The 23,105-nt window shown below is 38.8% G+C and overlaps 2 protein-coding genes across 3 annotated transcripts; both read right to left on the reverse strand.

Moving 5' to 3' along the window:
- Positions 1–352: 352 nt before the first annotated feature.
- Positions 353–3,462, reverse strand: LOC114529268. 2 transcript variants are annotated; one of them, XM_028551022.1, is made up of 9 exons: positions 3,132–3,462; positions 2,753–3,007; positions 2,506–2,641; positions 2,023–2,175; positions 1,715–1,929; positions 1,509–1,639; positions 1,249–1,363; positions 885–1,101; positions 353–751 (listed from the first exon to the last, which is right to left on the reverse strand). In XM_028551022.1, the coding sequence occupies exons 1-9, from the start codon at positions 3,150–3,152 to the stop codon at positions 549–551; spliced, it is 1,446 nt and encodes a 481-aa protein (XP_028406823.1). In that variant the 5' UTR covers positions 3,153–3,462; the 3' UTR covers positions 353–548. The 2 variants fall into 2 exon arrangements, with proteins under 2 accessions (XP_028406823.1, XP_028406821.1); XM_028551020.1 differs by having other exon boundaries at positions 2,023–2,271.
- Positions 3,463–13,180: 9,718 nt separating this feature from the next.
- LOC114529216 (uncharacterized protein K02A2.6-like) lies at positions 13,181–14,101 on the reverse strand. Its single transcript, XM_028550973.1, has one exon. The coding sequence runs from the start codon at positions 14,099–14,101 to the stop codon at positions 13,181–13,183; it is 921 nt and encodes a 306-aa protein (XP_028406774.1).
- Between the last annotated feature and the right edge of the window lie 9,004 nt (positions 14,102–23,105).

The following is a 23,105-nucleotide window of genomic DNA, read 5'->3' on the forward strand; positions in this document are numbered from 1 at the left end:
GGGTGTATCAAAAAACTAAAATCAAGTTTTTGTTAAAAAACCATGATCAGCCGACAATATAAAAAAGTAAAGTAAAAAGCAAATTCTGAATAAACAAGACATCTTGAGAATCAAAATATAATTCAAACAAGACACAGATTAAGACTGTAAATTTTCGACTTTATTACAAAGTCATCTTCAGACAGAATGAAATACAATACTTTACAACGCATATATACAACACAGAGAGAGAGCGCACATGTCAATCCAGCATGTAGGCGGAAGGCCGGTAAATCAAGCACAGCGAAACATGATAAGGTTGTGAATAAAACTAAATATGTATGCTATAGGCCGAGGGAAGTTAGGTGTTGGTTTACCGTAAACAGACATTTTGAAAATGATGAGGATTTTTTTCATTATTCATTATTCATTATTTTGCAGAATACTGGTTTACTAGTAAAATATGGGTTATGGTCTAAATACCAAGTTCCATACTCAATGAAAAACATGCCACAAATCACATGTATAAAAGTTTTATTAACAAAAACAAAATGTTGCAATAGTTAAAGCTATACTCTCTTGCTGATAGGCTCATGATCACATTCCTGGCACTGGGGGTATGCCTCCTCATTTTCTTCACCTGTAGCCACATACTCTCCACAAAAAATACATATTGGTTCATAACCACAGCTGTAATACAGTCGTTCAATGTGGTCAGCACAGTCCACATCTTTAATATAGACATCAAGCCCTGATGGTAAAATTACATCATCTGAAAAAAACACAAAGCACCACTTTTAATACAATGATCTGCACATAGTTAGTGACCAGTTAAATTGAAGAAAAAATTAACACACATACATATATTGGCTTATATATGGTTAAATTAAATAAAATTACATTACCAAACGTAAACCCGCATGTGTAAGAGATGTCATCTAATAGCTGGTCAAGCTTTTCTTTTTGCTGCCTTTTTAACTTTTTTCTTGAAAAAACTAATCTCCATTTCTCACACTCTTCACATTGCACCATTGTGTCAGTGTTTCTAGCATGCTGTACAGATGGGGAGAATGGAAGCTTCTTTTTTTCCTTTGGGGTTCTCACTTTTAAACTGGGCCGTGCCTGCATGAATGTAAAATAGTTATGACATCAGACACTGGCTTAATCTGAACCGTGTGTGTGTGTGTTGTCAAAAATTAACAGGCTATTGTAACCCTGGTAGTCCAGGTATGACTTGCACGAACATGTACATATTATGGTAAGACTTACTTCAGTGGTTTTAGTACCATACACCTGTTCAAATTTTTTATAATGCTCTTTGTCTTCTGATAAGACTGGGAATGGTAATGTCTTGATATTTCTTGTTCTTTCATCCTTCAAAGCTCTAACATGGAAGTTGCAAAAATTAACACAATTGGTTGACACATATGGGGTATGACATAACAATTAACCAGCTTCAACTGCATATTTAAAAAATTTAACATGCCATAAGATGAACACATTTTTGCTGCATGCCACATAACACTTACCCACACATCTCGCACTGATTATTACCACACTTTTTAATTTGAAAACCATAATGGCTCTGGATGCAACAATGCTTTAGATATTTCTGGAGCTGAGATAGGTCTTTCACATCTTTTTGAGTTGTATGTCCTCTCTGAATTAAAATAAGATCATATGTAAATAAATGCAGTATTTATTTGGTTACTAAGAATGTCAAACACATCTTAACCTGTAATTCCTTCTGAATTGCCAGGCAGTGCTGCCAGAGTTCATTGATGTTATCCTCTGTAGAAGGCTCGAATGTCTGTAAAGGCTTTTCTTTAAGTCCTAATCTTAACATTTGACCCTTCAACAGGTCAATTGGCTGCCTTAGAGACAAGTGAAATTCCTCCTTTAGGTTGTCAGTAATCTGTTTACGCATTTCCTTGACACTATTCGCCTTCGCTGAAAAGTCAAGTGAATATATTATATGATACTGAGCCACTCACCAAAACAGTTGTTGCAATTTCAATCAGTTTTTAATATTACATATTTTACCTGCAGCCCTTTCAAATTCAGGACTCATCTTCTCACGCATAACACCAACACCTTGCAGGCCAATATTTATAATACTCATCACTCGCTCAACAGGGTTTGCCCATGAATTGCTTGGGGCTGTTCTGAGGGCTATAAGCATGTCCAAATCGAGTGCTTTAAACAAAGCAATTAGTGCCAACTTTACAGACATGTAGGTTGACCGGTGGTCAGGGCCACCATCAGTATAAAGAAGTAACACTGGTTTTGACTCTGAAAATGTTAGTTTAGAAAATGAACAAAATTAATATTATCATGCTGACAGGTTATATTTATACATGTAATTTGATTGGCAAAAGTGCCAGTAAACACCATTATAATATGGTACAGTAGTTAACTGTTAAAACATAACAGTTACATGTAACTAATGATTTTGTACCAGTCAATGCTGCAAGGCATACTGTAAACACAGGAATCATGATCATGTAGAAAAATTATTTAGCTCACCCCCTCTTTCTTGTAAAATTTGCAGAAGTTCAGATGAATGACGCAGAGGCGAAGATGGTTCAAACACGGCATCTTTAAATGCAACATATACATTTCCCCTGTAAAAACTGCCATTGATAGTTTCAGGAATATCAATCTTTAAAAAAACATGGAGACATGGCATCTGATATAGGTTGCATTTATAACTTAACCAATTGCTCAATTAGTTTCCTCCATCCCCATACTACTCCATAAAAATACTACTTACAATCAGATTCACAGAAGGAGTGAGTGTACTCTTGCTAAAATCGTGATCTCCCACTGCCATTGTTTGGTTTACTCCAACCAAAACTTGTTTACCTCTTTGGGCAGCAGCTAGAGGATAGTTGGGCTCACCCACTTTAATCTTGTGTTTATCGTCCATAGAAACCAGTTCCACCACATCACGGTGCATCACTGCAAACTCTCTCATGTAACGCCACATTGCTGCACAATAGTGGGAGTCCACATGATTGACTCGTACCTGAAATGGCAAGGTAAACTCAAGTGTAACATTCTGAAGTTTTTGAGGTTTGAGAGTAAACTCTACTTAATCCACGGTTTCTATAATTTACTATAGCTGTGATAAAACAATTGTATTATCATACCTGGCGTTTTTGAACCATCATCTTAATGTTTAGAGTGCCTTTAAAGTACTTGGCTGTCACTGCATTTGGATTTAGAGGTTGAAATTGATAGCGTAACCACTTTACTGAAGGTGTTGGTGTCCCTTCAGGTAGCCTTTCGGCAACACGCTTGTGTAGATCGGTAAAACTCAGGGCCTTTGCAAGATAAAGTTGCTCTCCATGTCTTCGGTCATTAACAGTAACACCTACATCTTCAGACAAATACCGCTCGGTTTCTTGAAAAAACTGTGCAAATGTGTCCTTCTTTCTTTCTGGACTGACATTTCTCAGATCTACAATAATTCCTGCATCTTCAGCCCTTAACTGCATAATCAAACCTTTTGTCTATATCTGATGTAGCAGAACAATCACTTGTCAGGTTACGGAACATAGCACGTAATGCTACTGGGCTTGCACAGAATCCAAACATATGCTTGAATTCACGTTTCCGAAGTCTGGATAGAAACTTTGGCATGTCATTCTCTATCTTCTTGATAAGTGCAGTACACCGATTTAACAGCTCACTTTCAGGTAGGCCATTTTCAATTTTCCATATGAAATGCAATGCCTGCTTTGGCCCACCAGGATAATAAGTATACAGCACCGACTTTGTTTTAAGCCCAGTTGACTTCAATTCTTCTATCATCAAGTAAGCATACTGCCGACTTGTACCAGCAGGTAAACACTCACGCACAGACACAGGAGTGAATAGCTCAGAACTTTCCACTTTCTTATTTAATTCCAATAAATAATCCTTCAGGTGTCCTTTGTTTTCTGGTACAACACTGACATTTGCCTTCAGTTCAAGGTTGGTTTTTGGCCTGAACTGAGATAGGCTGATCTTCTTGGCCTTGTTGCTTAGGAACACACAGTACTCTTCAGCTGTGCAGATGGCTTGGATAATTTCGCATTTAATGTCATTCCATGGAGATCCAATGTTATTTAGAAATGTTAATGACTGTATAACTTCCCTCAACTCAATACACATTGCTTTTAGCTTATTTTCAGAAATGTTGCTGATAGAGCGTTTGCGGTGTTTTGAAAGCTCAGGTAAGTTGAAACCAGACAGATTTTTGAAGCTTTTTGGAAATTTGGATGGAAGTGTCCCTTCGATCTTGCCATGGTGTCCATCAAGGTACCATGCAATGTTGCAAATTTTAGCAACAAATGATTTTGCACTTTGTGGTACACTTCTGGGGAACTCGCAGCAGTTTTCTTGGAACCAATCTAATACTTTATTATGGAGTTCTTCCTTCTTGGTGCCTGGACTTGAATATCTTCTTGGTACATTTTCACTTTGTTGTTCTCTTGCTGCTGCCAACATAATTTCAAAAGCATTTGGTTTTGCTGCTTGTATTTGCACTTGTGATGAACATATCTCACAGTCTTCCTTGTGGGAAATAACCAGCCCAAAGAAGCGTGTCTCAAAAATGTCCACTTTTTCAACAAGATTTTGCTCTCCATCAAACTTAATTCCTTCAGTAGAATTAAAGGAGCTTGAAGCGATTCCATGATGCAACTTGTAGTTTTTGCAGGTTGTTTTCACTTCTACTGAACTGACTCTTCCCAACAGGATATCATTCAGTAATTCATTCGCAGTGTATGAAACATGATTGAAATTCACAAAAGTCCATGGAACAAGAACTTGCCCGTCGTCTTTTGATGAAATACGTATGCAAACTGACCGTGACATCTTAAAAAAACCAAACATGGTCATGTATCTCACCATCATCATTGATGAGAATTCAATGTTGTACAAATATTTTTGATAGTCAAAATTTAATATACCATTGTATTAAAATAGACAATCGAGCCAAAAATACATGTTTATAATAATAATATTGATATATAATAAAACACAAACACTAAAGGGATCAGTAAAAGCTATTGAAACTTACCTATTTAATAGACGTGAACATAAACCTTGAGTTGAACATATTTACATTTCATGCGCACGGACGCCATCAAGGGAAATTCACAAACACGTGTTGTAGCTAGCTGTCTCGTTGAGTATACATATGCAACGAAGCTATTGATTGGTTGTGAATTAACCAATATAAAACATCCATCTTTAATAAATCATCCACATAAATCATATGGCCAGAAAGCATGTAGATAAATGTAAACCAATGATTAATACATCGGAAATGTCTTAACAATTCCAATATGTTCAAACTTTTCCCAAATAATGAAAAAAAATAAAATAATGAAAATTTTAAGCGGCACCTCGGAAGCCATGCGGGCGGTTTACGGTAAACTGACACCTAACTTCTCTCGGCCATATTTACAACAATATGTTAGATAGATTAATTTAAGGAAAGAAAGACCTGACAATTAAAATAGAGGGATCAAGTGAACAGTTGTAGTTCTTTGCTGGCTTTAAGTCTAGTGTTAAGGAAAGGTTCGTTGTGTTTGATTAAGAGTGCTTCAAGAAAGGCGAGAATATGATAGTTATTCGATTTAGTTATGTGTAGAATTCTATAGTTATTGAAAACTAAGTTCTCAAAAGGAGAAGGGTTATTTAAAGATATCGTTGAGTAGCGAGAACTGGTTTTGTTGTGTGGCTAAGAATTGAGGGTGCTCACACTCAGAGAAATGTTGGCCTACTGCACTAGAAGAGAGCCTAGTAGAATGCTCTTTTAAACGTACAGAAAGGAACCTTTGTGTCATATAGATTTTCCCGAAGCCAGGGCAAGCAACTTCATATACAAAATTGCTACGAGATAAAGGAGGAAGTTTGTCTTTTTATGGAAACAAAATAAGGCAACCTTTTAAAGTTGTAAATAGTGACAAATTTTACTGGTTTGAAAAGAAATCTTTGTATTTTATTGAGACAGGATTTAAGCGGAAGATTTCCTCGATTTCCAACATAAGGTATACAGATCCAGATTTTGGGATAAATTATCATCCGCTTCATGGAAAATACTTAGTTTTGAGTTTATTTAGCGTGGAGTATATAACATTATTCGGATAACCATACCAAGACATGAAAGATTTGATGATTTTAATTTGACTATTAAAACTCATTGCTGTTGGGTCAGATGGCATCTCAAGGTTATCTCATTCTAACTTGCGATTTCTGTGCGAATACTTCAAGACCGATTTTAATAAAAATAGAACCATTTTAAAGAGGAAATTGTCCTCAGTAGATATATGGTTTTGTTAGATCGATATGTTGCCAATTTGCCATAATATTCATGTTAAAATGCATTGGATTTATTTATTATTCTAGATTACACACCAAAGCAGCCTAATCAATAAAATATAACTAAAACGGTTACAATGATTTAGTTCACATTTTCAGGATTATTTTGATATCATCATCAAAATCGAACCTTTACAGGTTTTTTGCCAATTTTTTTTTATATAAACATGCATGATGATATGAATTATATTTTAAGATACTCTACTTCAATTTAACAATGCATTGTCTTTATTTATTCACTCTTTCTAACTTAAAATACAGTGAATTCAAAGAATAACAAACAACTATAATAACACAATGTCCTCACGTACATCGAGACATCACTGCTGGCCCGCGCCCTCTCCTCGTCTTTTTTGTTCACTCTCCAAGCATGGCGGAGTAAGAGAAGATTTCAGAATTGGAAATTGCTGGTAATCTGGAACCATTGTTGCGTGAAGATACTTTGGAAGGTAAGATTTCTTCCTCCTCGGACCTTGTTCAGACCATAGTGGCAGATCAGGGTTTATTCCATCGCTTTCTGTGGCTATTCTGGCTCAGATGACTCCGCAAGTATTAAATCACAACACTGCAGTGCTTCAAGACCAAGCAGAGGTGCATATTTCCGGAGTATCTCACGATCAAACAGGAAAAGAGACTCAAACTTTGCTTGCAGTATCATACAATCAAACGGGCCTTACTGCACGACCGAATTCCGCAGTATCTCAAGATCAGGTGGACTTAACTGCCAAAAAATGTGCACACGCTCAGCCTAAAGTTATCCAGATAGAGGATGAGGGCACTATGCCGGCCAAAAGAGTTCGATCCTCCGATGAGGTTGTATACGAGGGCCAGAGCAACAAGGAGTTAGGAGAATTTGAGACCGACGACGCATTCTCGCCTAACTTTCGATGGGATGCAAGTGATAGTTTATCACAATTTCTCACAACCGCTATTTGTAGATTGAATAAGTTTGAAAGGAAAACTTTGGTGAGACTGTATCCCAGACCAAAGTAGATGCCACCTACACACCATTTATGGATGGATGTCTAAAACTGTTCATTCAAGGAGTAAGAACTCCAGATAAACCGCATAAGGATCTCCAGGATCAGGTATTAGATATCTTGGGTCATCTCTGCACAGTTAAGAGATTCTGACCAGTATCCAGAGCTCTGTTGCACCAGAGGGTATCATTCAGTTGGATACCACCAGCATTCACAATTTCATGGATTGTGTTAAACAAACACTGCGGTTTTGTGGTTTCCAGGAATTTCAACAACTTGGGAATTGGTGTTAACCAAGATCAATCCCCTTATGGTGTCCTTAGCTCAAGAGGACTTTGGTGATACTAACTGTAACGTCTTTGAGCCAAATTTTGAGCAACGACTCAAAACCAGATCAGAGACGGCTTAGACAATTGGAAAGGCATCTCGAGCTGGGAAAACCTTCCGCCCATTCAGTCCCAGAGGGAGCACATACACCCAGGGCAGCACTTATACCAGAGGCAGTGGCTTTCAAAGCCGCAGCTCATCCCCCCGATTCCAGAACCCCCAGTTGGGCAGACAGTGAAGTCAGTCCGGCCAGAGTTCCTGCCAATAGGTATGTTTTTAGAAATTTTTCCTCATATTGTACTTCAAAATCTACCACAGACTGGGCGTCTAAAATTTTTCACAGCTGTATGGGAAGTGATCACGCAAGACCCTTGGGTTGACAATACAGAATTACAGGATAGAACTTGTAAATCCCCCAGTACAACAGTCTCTGCCCAGTGTACCTATTCTTTCGAGAATTGTCAAAATTCCTGGGCCTCCTAACCTCCTCCATTCAAGCTGTATTCCCAGCCCCCATTCATTACAGGCAGAGTCTTCAGAGTCTAAAAAATACAACTTTAGCCTCCCAAAAGACTTACGAAGCCATGGTGGTCCTAGACCCATTGGCCAGGGAAGAAATTATTTGGTGGAGAGACCAAATTCTTGCATGGAATGGTCGGGCTGTTTCACAACCCAGTCGACCTAATAATCGAGACAGATGCCCCTCGCAAAGGGTGGGGAGCATATTGCGAGGGAGTGAGCACAAGGGGGCCCATGGTCTTTGGGAGAAAAGAAACTGCATATCAATTGTCTTGAATTTCAAGTGGGTTCATTAGCAATAAAAACATTTACAAGGTCAACCGTTTGTGCTCATGTAAAGTTGTTGATAGACAATGCAACAGCAGTTGCCTAAATAAACAAGATGGGGGGTACTTATTCCCACCTTTTAGCCAAACCAGCCATAGATCTGTGGGAATGGTGCATTCAGAATCGATTAATAGTGACAGCCCAACATCTCCCAGGCCATTTAAATGTCAGAGCCCACAGGGAATCCAGAGTAATGGAGGATTCCAGTGATTGGAAACTAAATCAAAATGTTTTCCAAGTACTACAAAACAAGTGGGGACCTTTCCAAGTAGATCTATTTGCATCTCGGTTGACAAGTCAGCTCCTCATATTTGCCAGTTGGAAACCGGACCCAATGGCAACTTACAGGGATGCTTTTTCTCTAGACTGGAGCAAAATACAGGGATACGCCTTTCCCCCATTTGCTCTGATAGGTCGTTGCGTGCAACAAGTGAGGTCTCAGAAAGTGGATCAGCTAGTTCTTGTAGCTCCCGTATGGCCAACACAGCCTTGGTACCCATTGCTACTACACATGTGTGTGGATTCTCCACTACTGTTTCCAATGTCTTCCCAACTTCTTATGAAGGAGGGCAGCTCACACCCTTTAAACAACCTCCAATTAGCTGGGTGGAGGCTGTCGGCAAATGTCACGAAACAGCAAAACTTTCAGAGGAAACTAGAGACCTTTTGCTGGCAGCCTGGAGACAGAACACCAATAGCGCCTATGCTTTAGCCTGGAGTCAGTGGGTTAGCTGGTGTGATCAGCCTTATCTTCGGTTTTGCCTTTAGTAGATTCCTGGAAGGTTGGGACCCGTGCATTAGTTTCGCAGTTACTGAAGGGGATATTTAACTCATGCCCCCCTCAACCGAAATATTCGCACACTTGGAAGGTGTCTCAACTTTTGGATTATATCAGATCAATTGGCGTTAATGAGGACTTAAGATGATGTTGTTCTTCAAATTAGTCACATTGCTGGGTTTAACAGCTCCAGATAGGTCTTCTGATCTAGCAAAACGAGATTATGATTCTGTACCTACCATCTTGAAGGGGTATCTTTCACCCTTCCCAGGTTTTCAAAACTCACCAAAAATGAGCTTCCATTCAGCATTTATGGAAGAGAAGGATTTATGCCAAGTGGAGTGTTTAAAGATTTATCAGTCTAGAACGAGAGAATTTCAATCTGACAAGGTTGAGAGTAACAAACTGTTTTTGTCTTACGCTCTCCCTCATACTCCGTTATCTTCTTCGACGTTAGCCTGGGGCCGGTTGTTCAAAAGCAGGTTAAATTTAACCCTGGCTTGAAATCCTTAACCCTAGGTTAGCTAAACCTGGGTTAAAACTGTGTTGTTCAAAGCAGGGTTAGCGGTAGGGTTAGTTAACCCTGGGTTAAAATATTTAACCTAAGATTAAATGTATTCTAAAAACAAAATTGGAAATAAGAATGTTTTCATTGGTCAATAAACGAGCGTCAAAACTTTACCCGAGGAGGGTATATTGTCAGTCGAAAGATTATATGCTGTGAGGGCAGGGTCACAGGGACGTTGCTTTGAACAGCAATTTCCGTGCATGGAATTTTGGAAAGATTCAAAATTAAAGGCCATTTTGTATGATAAACAATGTCGATGTGAAATAAAATGAAGCAAATTATAAACAATCTATTTTAAAATTTCAGGCATTCTTTGATTATTCAAAATTTGGGAAAAATGTAGCCTTACCACTTGCTGCCAATCAAAAAAATCAAATTTTGGCTTCCGAAACAAATACTTTGATTAGGATGTTTCAATTGTACAGTTGTATTCATTTATCGTGTATTGCATTGAAGCGAAGATAGATAAATCAATACATCAGCTGATACCGAACAAAGTCAAACTTAAAAATTCTACCTTTCAAAAGTGTTTAATTCATGATGAATTATACGTGTTTACATGTTTCAGCTCCTTATTCATCCATTTGAATCGAAGTTAACCCAGGATTAAAAAGTTAACCCACCTAGCTAGCAGAGTTAGCAATTTTAACCCAAGGTTAACGCTAACCGAGCTTTGTGCAATGCAAATCAACCAAGGTTTAAAATTTAACCCTGGCTTTGGCATTTTTAACCCTGGGTTAGCGTTAACCAGCTTTTGAACAACCGAACCCCAATGGATAAAGTCTTTTCTGCAGTTAGCGGGGATATATACCACTATTGATACCTCCATGAAAGAGGCGTTAAATCAGGGTATTTCCGTCACAGATATTTTGGGAATGGCGGACTGGTCCCAAGAGAGTACTTTTACTCGGTTTTATTCCAGCCACAGTTTAATGCTGTGCGGGGTAAAGCAGTGTTATCAGCTGGCCATTCTTAAATTTGGTGGCTTGCATGTTATGCATTGTTAAATGCATTGTTAAATTGAATATGAATATTAAATTGAATATGCATTGTTAAATTGAGGTTGAATATCTCGAAATATAATTGTAGATTATGCAAGTCTGTTTTAACAGATGCAGTATAATTGCGTTCGACGAAGGAGAACGCATTCTGATTCTGACTTGCGCGTTGTCCCACATGGTTTTGCATGCCATTCGATTTTGGACTTTGACGCCATCTTGGACGGGCTATGTCTCACGTCTTGCCTCGATTTCGTGTGTGACGTCTTCTTACTGTGAACTCTCAAGTTCTTATGGGATGCGACCATGTGCTTGCGTTGTTTTTGGCATAATCGCGTTCGACATTTTGGAAATTTACAAGGTAAGCTGGTTGTATTTTTCGGTATTTCTAAAACTGAGCATAAATATTTAAGTTTTTGACCATGTCTAAAGAAGGTGGTCATAAAACAAACAATGAAAATCCCAGTTACATAGCTGGGTGGCCACATTTTGGCCTAACGACCATGTCTATAGCAGGTGGTCAAATCAACAATTTTCCACCCAGTTATGTAGCTGAGGAACGACTTCAGCAAATATCTGTATTTTGAGGTAGCACGTATAAGCTGCAAAAAGTTTGCAAAGAAAATCTTCCAAAAGAGGTGAACTGTCTATTCAATAATTTTATAATTCAAAATCAAAAACACTCAACCATAACCCAAAATTTAAATGGTGGTATGTATTCCCTTGCTGCTGATGATCATACTGATAACTCCTCCTGGGATATTTTAGTAAATAAATTAAAGGTAATAGGTCTACTACCTTTTGATTGTGAAAGTTCATGTGGTGACTGTTTTTTTGCATCTATGGGACATGGTCTTTATGGTAATTCAGGTTTGCATCCTCAGATTCGAAGTGCTGGGATTACTCATATGATAAATAACCCTGAGTTATATATTGAAAGCATTACTCATGTTTCATGGGATGAATATATTCATGAAATGTCAAAACAAGGAACATGGTGCGACCATGTTATAATTCAAGCAGTAGCAAATGCACTTAACTGTATAATTCATATAACTGATTCTAATCAAGGTATTGTTAATGCCACAACTATTACTCCTGATTCAGACCGCAAACAAAGAATTGTTTTTTTTGGGTTACATAAGTGGTTTACATTATGTTTCTACTGTAGAAAATAGATGCAATCAAAATGCAATTAATAACCTTAATTCACTGAAAAGGAAGTTGAGTATGACTGATGAAAAAAAGGAAAAGTGCCTTGCAAAATGGAAGGAATATTCTAAGGTTTATAGAGATAATCAATGTAGTGATCTAAAACAGGCTAAACAAGCAAAAATGAGAGAGAATGATAAGCTGCATAGGGCTAGTGAGACTACTGAACAGAGAAGTGATAGGCTTTTAAAGAAAGCTGAGAATTATAGGGTGAGAAAAGCTGAAGAAAGTGATAATGACAAGCAGCTTCGACTAGCAAAGAGAAGAGAGGCATACAAAAAAAGGACGTCATGTTCACACTACCAAAATGAAGCAAATGTTAATGAAACAAGTACATGTCATATTGCTGAAAATGTTGGCAAAACTGTCAATCTTAATGAATTTAATTCTGTGAAAAATGGTTCATTACATGAGCAATCTTGGGCAAAATGCAATATGGAAGATTTTCGTAAATCAATGCAATATGAAATTTATCAATGTACAGTGTGCAAAGAGGCATGGCCAATTAAAACTAAGCTAAAATCTCCAGCTAACTATGTGTGCTTGAGGTGCTCTAGAGATAAAAACACACCTAAAAAATTTTCAGAAACCAATTTCATGATTCCAAGGGCAGTGCCTCTTGATCTCCAAGGCCTTACTCAAACAGAAGAAATGCTTATTGCTCGAGCACTTCCAATAATGAGGGTTTACATTAAACCCGGGGGACAGAGGGTTACTCAGGCCATTGTATCAATTTGCCTCAAAAAGTTGAAGAACTTGCATTACTTTTGCCACGATATCCAAAGGATTTATCAATAATAATTGTAAAAGCAAAAGGTAAAAACAATACTGTAACGTGTTTGTTTATTACGATACTTTATAAACTCAACGAGAAATCGTTAAAATGTAGTTACATCCTTACAATCTATATACTATATTATGTCTGCCTTTGTAATTGTCTTGCACACGCTGTCTGCTGCGCCTGTCCATCAAAATTGCGTCGTGACGTCACCTCATAATATTGTGACATCTTTCCCTTTTCTTTTTCGACAAAACAAAACAAAATATAAATTATGGAATAGATATGTATACAATCTTACTAAGGTACTTCAATTTCGAATTGTTCAATGCTTTCAGTTCATTCCATTACATATTCCTTGTGCCACCCAGGTTTGCATCTTACACGTTCTGAGCGTCGTGGTGGTTTTTCGCTGTTCTCAGCTGAGGGTGCACTGTCTAATGATGGTGTGTGTTCGGGGTTAGCTTCATTCTCCACCAAACGGTTCTCTGGTTCCCTTCTGCTCTGCTCAGGTTCAAACTCAGGATCACTCCCAGCAACAGGTGGTGTTGGAGGTCTTTCTTGCGATGCCCGTAGTTGTCGGCGATTTCGGCGGTACATCCTACCGCTCACATCTACTTCGTATGATCTGTTGTCTAAAACCCTGGTACAAGTTCTAAGCGTCCATTTTGTTGCGTTTGGCAATTTCATTCGGATAGCTTGACCTTTCTTTAATGGTTGAAGAGGTTGGTGTGTCTTGTTATAATGGTGAATTTGTCGCGATTTCCGAGCAACTAGTTTATCTCTTGTGCTTTCACTGATTGGCTGTTTGAGAAGATTTTTGTGAGTCGGTAGCAGTGTTCGCGTACGCCGCCCCATCAACCGTTGGGCAGGAGATGTTCCCAAACCCTCTGTGGGGGTATTCCTCCAATCTAAAATCGCCAGCAATGGGTCTTGACCAGCAGCTTTGGCTTTTGTCAACAGCATTTTGCAGGTCTTGACCGCATTCTCTGCCCGGCCATTTGATTGCGGGTAGCGAGGGCTCGACGTTACATGTTTGAACTGCCAATCATTTGCGAATGTTGAAAATTCTGCGGCGGAAAACTGAGGTCCGTTATCGGTTATCACTGTGTCCGGGATTCCATGTCGTGCAAACTGGACTTTGCATGCTACTATAACTTTGTCGGCGGTAGTTCTCGTAAGTTCTTGGACCTCGAAGAATCCACTCCAGTGGTCCACGAGAAGGACAAAGTGCTGTTTTCCAAGCTCAAACAGGTCCATACTAACCGTTTCCCAGGGACGAAATGGTAGTTGGTATGGTTTTAATTCTTCACGACATTGTGCAGGTTGATGCGCCTGGCATGTTGGGCATTTTGAAACCAAATCCTTAACCTCTGCGTTCATTAAGGGCCAATACAATACTTCTCGGGCTCTTCGGAGACAGCCTTCTATTCCAATATGAGATTGGTGAATCTGCGTCAACATTGCTTTCCTCATTGATGTGGGGACTACTAAACGTTCTCCCGCAAAAACTAGTCCATTATCTACTACAAGTTCACTTCTTTTGTCGTAGAAGGGTGACAAGTCCTAGCTGCACTGTCTCTTGGATAAAGGCCAACCATTCTTTACAACGTCAATGATGCTCTGCATGGTCTTATCTGACGTTGTCTCCCGTTTGAACTGCTCGAGTCTGTCCGGCGAAATCGACAGATTCTCTGTATGGTCGATCTCTTCCAGGGCTCGTACCTCCATTGTGTCATGACTCCAAGATTCAGTTGTGTTTCGATACGCTCGACTCAGTGTATCCGATATCCACATGAGTTTGCCTTTTTTGTATTGAACGTTGAGATTGTAATTTTGGAGGGCCAGCAGCATTCTCTGCAACCGTTTGGGTGAGCTATGTATAGGTTTGGTAAAAACCGCTTTTAGGGGTTCATGATCTGATTCTATGGTAACAGCTTCTCGACCCAAGATATACTGATCAAATTTACTTGTTGCCCACACAATTGCAAGTAACTCTTTTTCGATTTGGGCATATCGAGTTTCTGTATCTGTAAGCGCCCTCAAAGCAAAAACGACAGGTTGTCCGTCTTGCATTAAGACGGCTCCTAGACCAGTGTCACTAGCATCACATTCGATAGTAACTTCCTTGTTGACATCATAGTATCTTAGGACCGGCGTTTTGACTAGTGATTTCTTGATAGTGTCATACGCTTGCTGGTGTTGTTCGAGCCAACACCATTCTACGTCTTTATCTTCGAGTCTTCTCAGCGGTTCGGTCATGTCCGACAATAAAGGTAAAAATTTTGCCAAATAGTTTATCATCCCGAGAAATCTTTTGAGGCCTTTTACGTCAGTTGGGGCCGGCATGTCTAAGATTGCTTCAACTTTTGCTGGGTCAGCTTTGAGGCCGTCAGCAGTAATGAGGTGTCCCATGAAACGGACTTCCGTCTGTGATCTCTTCATCTTCGATTGATTCAGCTTTAGGTTCCACTCACGACATTTCTGGAAAAACGCTCGCTCATTCGCTTCCAAGCTTTGATCGACCTCCTCATCTGTTTCTCCAAATCCCGCGATAAGGAAATCATCTGCTATGACTTCAACCCCATTGAGATCTTGAGCAAACTCGTGCATTTGCCTATGCCAAACTTCGGGTGCACTCGAGATTCCGAAGGGCATGCGAGTCCAACGGTACCATCCGAAAGGGGAGTTGAAGGTTGTCAGATAACTTGAGGCTGTGTCAAGTTTGATTTGATGAAATCCGTCCTTAGCATCGAATTTTTTGGCACCCGCCAATCTTGATGTGACTTCATCCACTGTAGGTAGTTGATAATGCTCGCGTCGTATAACACGATTAAGGTCTCGTGGGTCGATGCATATGCGGATCTTATTCGGCTTGACAACTGCCAACATGCTGGATACCCAACAAGTGGGTTCTGTAACAGGGACAATGACTTCTCGATCGACTAGTTCATCTAGTTTGGCTTTGATTTGGGATCTTAATGCGACTGGAACTCGTCGAGGGCGTGGATAACTGGCTTCGCCGAGTTTTCTATAGTTATCGTGTGCGCTCCTGGTATCTCGCCTAGGCCATCAAAAACGTCGGCATACTCGTCTGCAACATGCGGTTTGTCCTTTGGATGCTTTATTGTCAGTGCCAGAATGTCACATTTACTCAAATTGACAACACCTAGAGCAATGCTTGTATCTAACGATAGTACTGGTTGATAATCTCCGTTGATAATATTAAAATTCAAGGTTCTTTGCTCATCTCCGAACCATACAGGCAGTTTAGCTCTTCTGGTAATCTTACGGTGCTCACCTGTGTATGAAACGATTTCCTTCTTGCAGGGTTTTAGGCGTTGCAATTGATTGTCACCAGTGACTTGTATATATAGGCTTGTCGGGAGAATATCACATTGCGAACCAGTGTCTATTTGAAATTGAACCGAATTTCCGCCTCTGGCTTCGAAATTTGCAAATTAATCACAGCTTTGCGTGCTTTAGACTCGTCACCGTCCGAAACAGAGCTGATACAGTAACGATCTTCTTCGGGTTTTTGATCGACTTCCGTAGTTTGGTTGATTTCTGTTCCTTTGCTATTTTTTCCTCAACATTTCCGCGCAAAATGATTCATCTTATCACAGTTAAAACACTTTCTTCCAAACGCTGGACAATTCCGTTCGTCGTGAGTCATACCACAATTCCCACACTCCTTAAGCAATCCTTCCTGTTGGCGGTTTCGCATTGGATATCTAGGCGGTTTTGTCTTCCGGGATTGTTTACTTTCTAAACCAGTATCTTTTCCTTGTGTTCCCCTAAGCATGTTTACACAATCCTCTCCTGTGCTCATTAGCTTGACTTGTTGTTGTGTTTGTTCCGCGGCTTTGATAGTGTCCACTGCTTTCTGTAAGGTGAGATCGTTTAGCCTTAGTAAACATTCTCGGACATGATCATCGCGAATGCCTAAAACAAGCCGATCCCGTAAAATTTCATCTGGTGTAATCGTGTCATGAGCACAATTTCTAGCTATTGTTCTCAGTTCTGTTAGGTAGGTTGCAATGTTCTCTCCTGGTGCTTGGTTTCGATTGTTAAAACGGTATCGTTCATAGATTATTTGAGTTCTCGGTGAACAATACTCATCAAATTTTTGAAGGACAATATTGACATCATTTTGATTCTCATCTTCTCCCCATGCAAATGTCTCGTACGCTTTGACACCGTCCTCGCCGATTACGCTTAATAAGGTTGATACTCTTACAATTCCCTCTTGTTTGTGTACACCAGTTGCAATCTCGTACCGTGTCCATGATTTCTTCCACGACTTCCATGTAGCTGCCAAATTATCGTCGAATATGAGCGATTTCGGCGGTGGCAAGTTCGATGGCGCTACATATACTTGTGGCGCCTGAGCCATTTGTGGCACTTGGGCTTCTCCTTGAGGCTCGACCATTGTTTTATTTCAAAAATCCCACTCCTGACACCATGTAACGTGTTTGTTTATTACGATACTTTATAAACTCAACGAGAAATCGTGAAAATGTAGTTACATGCTTACAATCTATATACTATATTATGTCTGCCTTTGTAATTGTCTCGCACACGCCATCTGCTGCGCCTGTCCATCAAAATTGCGTCGTGACGTCACCTCATAATATTGTGAATACATTTAAAAATGTTAATGTTCGAAAGGAAAAAGTACACAGTGCACTGCTCTGGCTAATTAAAAATAATCCTCATTATAAAGATGTAACTATCAATGAACATGCATTGCAATATCTACCAGATGATGGTGTCCCATCTGATATAATGACTATTGAATCTGATGAGACAATACAGAGTGACATAGACTCTACCCCTGATACTGACAATGAAGATGACAAGGTGTACAACCAGACATCACATATGAGTAGTTTTATGCCTGTTAATGAGGAACAGCAACAGGAGTTAGAAGCAATTAGAAATAAATTGTGCCCAAAACAACTAGTAGACTGGCCGACTTTAAACAACGAACCCATTAATGAATATCAGATACCTTTCCTAGCAACATTAGCATTTCCCACACATTTCCCTGATGGTAAAGGGGGTCCAACAAATCCATCAATTTTGAAAAACATTCCTTTGGGTGAAAGAGTAAAACATCTAATTAAATTTGCTGAAAGGATTGATGGAAAGTGGGTTTACAGATTCGCTAACTATCCTAGATTTTCGTATTGGGCGTTTGACATGCTTCAGAGGAAAAGAATTTTGCAACAAAGTGGCATATTTCTTAAACAAAATCCCAGTGAAGCTCATTTAACCCTTGATGAACTACGTACTATGGTTGCCAGTAATGATAGCAATGCTTTAACTGCAAAGGTATCCAGATATGTAGCGAATGTGCCTGGTTCTAATGCTTATTGGCACAAGGTGAGAGAAGATCTCAAAGCAATAGTAACAACTGCTGGCACTCCAACTATTTTTTTCACATTTTCGTCAGCTGATATGCACTGGCCTGACTTGCATACACTGCTTGGGACAGAAAATTACACAAGTGCACAAAGACGACAAAGAGTGATTAATAATCCACATATTGTAGATTGGTATTTTACTCACAGGCTGGAGAGTTTTATTAAAAATTGGTTGTATAAAAAACTTGATTGCAAATGGCACTGGTACAGATTTGAGTACCAAGCTCGAGGAAGCATACACTGCCATGGAACAGCTAAACTGAACAATGACCCTGGTTTGTGTGATTTAAGAAATATAGCTCTTAAAGGCTTCTTAGCACAAAAATACAAGGATGAGCATGAAGATGAAAATGCACTTGAACAAGATGAAGCTATTTTTGCTGGTAATGAGGCTGCCAAAATTGTATGTCAGTATGTTGACTGGTTGCTTTCTACCTTTAACCCAAATTCACCAGATGATGGTGTCTGGGTAAAGCCCAGCCATCATCCAGCTCAAACGAAATATAACGACATCCCAGAGTCTGATATCCATGATGATTATTGTGATATTTTAAATATGGTTCAGCGCCATACACGATGTAGCACAAGCTACTGCTTAAGAAAACGAAATAGTGAGTCCGAACTAAAATGTCGGTTTAACTTTCCAAAAGATTTGTGCTCTAAGACAAGGTTAGAATTTGAACAAATTCATACTAGTGGTGATGAACAACACTATAAAGCAAAAATTGTCACTAAAAGAAACGAGTCTCTTAATAGAGACTTAATAACAACCAGGAACTCCAGTTACAGAATTGGCGAGCTAACTGTGACATTCAAGTAGTAATTGACCACTATGTGTGTGTAGAGTACCTTACAAAGTATGCTGCTAAAGGTGAGCCTAGAACACCAATGTTGAAAGCAGCATTTGATTCAGTTCTGAAAACTATGCCAAGCAATAGTAATCCTCACAAAGCAATAAAGAAAGTCATAATGAAAACACTTGGTGAAAGAGATTATGCTGCTCAAGAAACAATGCACCACTTGTTCTCACTTAAATTACACAGCTCCAGCTTTAATGTTATACCAATCAGCTTGAATGGGTCACATAGGATTGCTACTAACTCTCCTTCACAGGATGGTGAGATATGTTCGCATAATTCCCTTCTTGATGTCTATGCCAATCGCGAACATTATAATTGTTCAGTTAATACGTCAAAATTAAATTTTGCCCAATTTGCAACACAATTTAAAGTTGTTAATAACAGAATTACCATGCTTCCAGACAACATTATTCCAAGAATTTTCCTTTCCAAGAATCCTACATATTCATCTAATCCAAAAGGTGAAACTTTCCTCAATATTGTAAGTACCAACTGTTAAGATATAAGCCATGGAAAAAAAACACAAGAAAGCGCTTGGGATAATGATGAGCCATCAGATGAAACTTTTAAAAATAAGTGGAAAGAATTCTTAGAAACACCCTATGCTAAGGAAAATATCCCAGAATGGTTTGACAAAGTTCAATCTGTTGTTCAAAGCACCCAAGAAATAGAGCAGCAATATGTTGATGACCAACCTGAAAAATTTGTGAAGAATGGATGGTTATATCTGACTTACACCAGCCATTTATTAATTCTCCTGAAACCAATTACAATTGGCAAACAGATCGCTTGCATTACACTGAACAGCAAATTACTGAAATGCCTAAATGGATAAAAAGCATGAAGGAGGACAGTGTCCTAAGCATAGGTGAAACCTGTGAAAATTTAGATCTCACTACCTTTACTGAGATGCAAAAGCTTGCTTACAATATTGTAAAAGCCCACTCAGAGGACCTATCCCTAAACAAGGATCAACTTAATCTCATTATTATTGGTGTGGCAGGTACTGGTAAAAGCTATTTAATAAATGCTATTCGTAGGCTTCTGCATTCAAAATGTGCAGTTACTGCAACAACAGGTAAAGCTGCATTTAACATTAATGGCATAACAATCCATTCACAATTAAAGTTACCTGTTGGATCTAAAGGAAACAAAGATCTTACGGGCCGGAGTTTGATACGACTACAAGAATCTCTGAAAGGAATTCATTATATTATAATTGATGAGTACTCTATGCTTGGTCAAATCAGCCTTGGCTGGATACACAAACGCTTAAGACAAGCTTCTGGTTTCTATGACAAGCTTTTTGAGAACAAGTCTGTTATTTTATGTGGCGATCCTGGTCAGCTCTCCCCTGTAGCAGACAAACCTTTATATCATACTCTACCAACTAACACTATTGGTGAACAGGGGTATCTAGCATACAATATGTTTGATAAAGTAGTCAAACTCAATGTTAACCAACATGTCCAAGGTAACGATCCACAACAGATCCAATTTAGAGAGTTACTTTTTAGACTAAGAAAAGGGGAATCAACAATACACGACTGGAAGCTGCTGTTGACTCGACAACCTACAAATATTGAAAATTTGACAGAATTTAGTGATGCAACTAGATTGTATTTTAACAATGAGGAGGTTGCTAATCCCCGAGCCGGTGCGGAGCACCGTGCGAGGGTACTAATTCCGCTCGGATATTTACACCCACGATGTGCAAATGCGAAATCAAAGTTGTCCGCCATTATGCAATGGACCTCACGCCATGGACGGTCTTCTACGTTATGCGCATGCGCCAGAGTGAACCACTAAGCTCTTGATTGGTCGAGACAAAAATTTGTATTTTCAAACGTCAAAAAATAACTGTCATTTTGCAAAATTTTGATGAAATTTATAAATTTTATATTTTCATAAAATAAAGAATATATGTATTTTTAATTAAATTAGAGGGAAACTCGAATGTGGTCAGCACTTTTCACGGTTTAACAAATAACAAGACCAAATTTTTGACCGAATTCACCGTGTATAATAAAGTCGGAAGATTTTACACTTGATAATATTTCATCCACAGCTTTAAAAAGTAATTCTTTTGTGGTAAACACAACTTTAATATTCTCAAATGTATTTCACTATAAATCTGAATGTGTTATGTGATAAACGACATTATAATTTCATTTATAAACTCCGTTTTCATAATGACAAAAAGAAAAGAAAATCAAAACATTCCCGTGCAAAAACCAGTCGAGGCGTAACATAAAACTTCAGAAGTTGTATGAGACGTCTGATGTTATATTTCATGGTAATTAATAATTAAAATAATTTACCATAACACTGACTATAGATGAGTAACTTAACTTCCAGAAAAAGGTAAGTATCTTGTCGTATTTTTGCCATTTTTTCACAAAAATATGAGGAAAAATTTTGATTCTTTAAAAATATACGGCCGTTGCGAGTTGCTATGACTACAGTGCTTCCACGTGCAGAAAAATATTTCCACACTTTTCTCAATTTCTTTTTCTCACATACGTAATTTTTCTAACAATCATGTTACCATCCCTATGCTTAATTAATAACTAATTTTGTTAAACCGAGGCGAGGGGTTTCTGCATTCATGTATTTCTAGTTATAATCATGAACAACTTATTAAACTGCAACAACCAGTAGCCCAAATTATAGCAAGACATTCATCGGCCGCAGTGAAAAAGATGAGTCCTGAAGAATTTTCTGGACTTCAACCTTTGATATTTTTAGCAAAAGGTGCTAAAATCATGCTCACAATGAACCTATGGCCATCAGTAGGCCTTTGTAATGGAGCAACTGGAACTGTTCTTCATTTTATATATCAAAATGATCAACAGCCCCCTGATTTGCCAATTGCAGTTGTTATCAAATTTGACAATTACAGAGGTCCATCTTTTACTCCCAGTATTTCATCTTGTGTACCTATATTCCCGATCACTCTTTCAACACAATCATGGAATGGCTTGCATGAACGACAACAGCTCCCCCTTAGACTAGCATGGGCAATGACAATTCACAAAAGCCAGGGACTTACATTACCTAAAACATGGATTAATGTTGGAAAATCGGAAAGAACTCCAGGAGTCTCCTATGTGGCACTTAGCAGAGTGAGAACACTGGAATCATGCATCATAGAACCAATGACCTATGATAGGTTAACCCAATTGAAATTATCCAAATCCTTACAGTATCGGCTCAATGAAGAAAAAAGACTTCACCAAATAGCAATGATAACCCGCAATACATATCTCACAAATAATAACATTGACCATCATTAATAATTTACTAAAATAATGTAGACTAATTGAATCAAAGTATTTTTACTTGTTTAATAAGATATGGAGATTGTAAATACTGACATCCCAGAAATATTATAATTTAGCATTAATGTACTGCTTGAAACTAATATCGTCTTAGGTAAGTTATTGTGTGCATGCATGCATAGGCCATGTGGTTCTTTATTAGTGTGTGTATTTTTTTCATATGATTTATCATTTTTGTTTTTTTTAGTCAGATGGATCTCTCAAACTGCCAAGAAGACTGGGACGTACAACAAACCGCTACGGTGACGACACCAGTTGCAGATGACAACACAGACTGGGATGTGGAGCAAATCGCACCGGTGAATGCACCAGTAGGCGATGACAATGTAGAATGTTACATACATAATGTCTCGCCAGTAAAAAAAGCTTTAAACAACGATAAACGTTACTTCAATTTCATAGTTCAGTGCAAAGACAAACCAAGAAGAGCGGTATACTTCTCCCTGGAGAGAAGATCCGAAGTGCATACAATTGCGCAAACCAAATCTCCTGTGAAGATTGAAAACATCAAGGTTACGAACCCCCAGCAAAGTGACGATGTCACCCTTAAGAAGTTTTCCAGAATCACACCGCTTGACAAGCTTGATTTCGAAATTTCCACCTGCTTATCCCAAGGTGTTGACGCTGTCATGCC

Source organism: Dendronephthya gigantea, unplaced genomic scaffold (genome assembly GCF_004324835.1).
Source record: "Dendronephthya gigantea isolate DGI-Jeju-01 unplaced genomic scaffold, DenGig_1.0 000055F, whole genome shotgun sequence".
In the NCBI taxonomy this organism is placed as follows: domain Eukaryota; kingdom Metazoa; phylum Cnidaria; class Anthozoa; order Malacalcyonacea; family Nephtheidae; genus Dendronephthya; species Dendronephthya gigantea.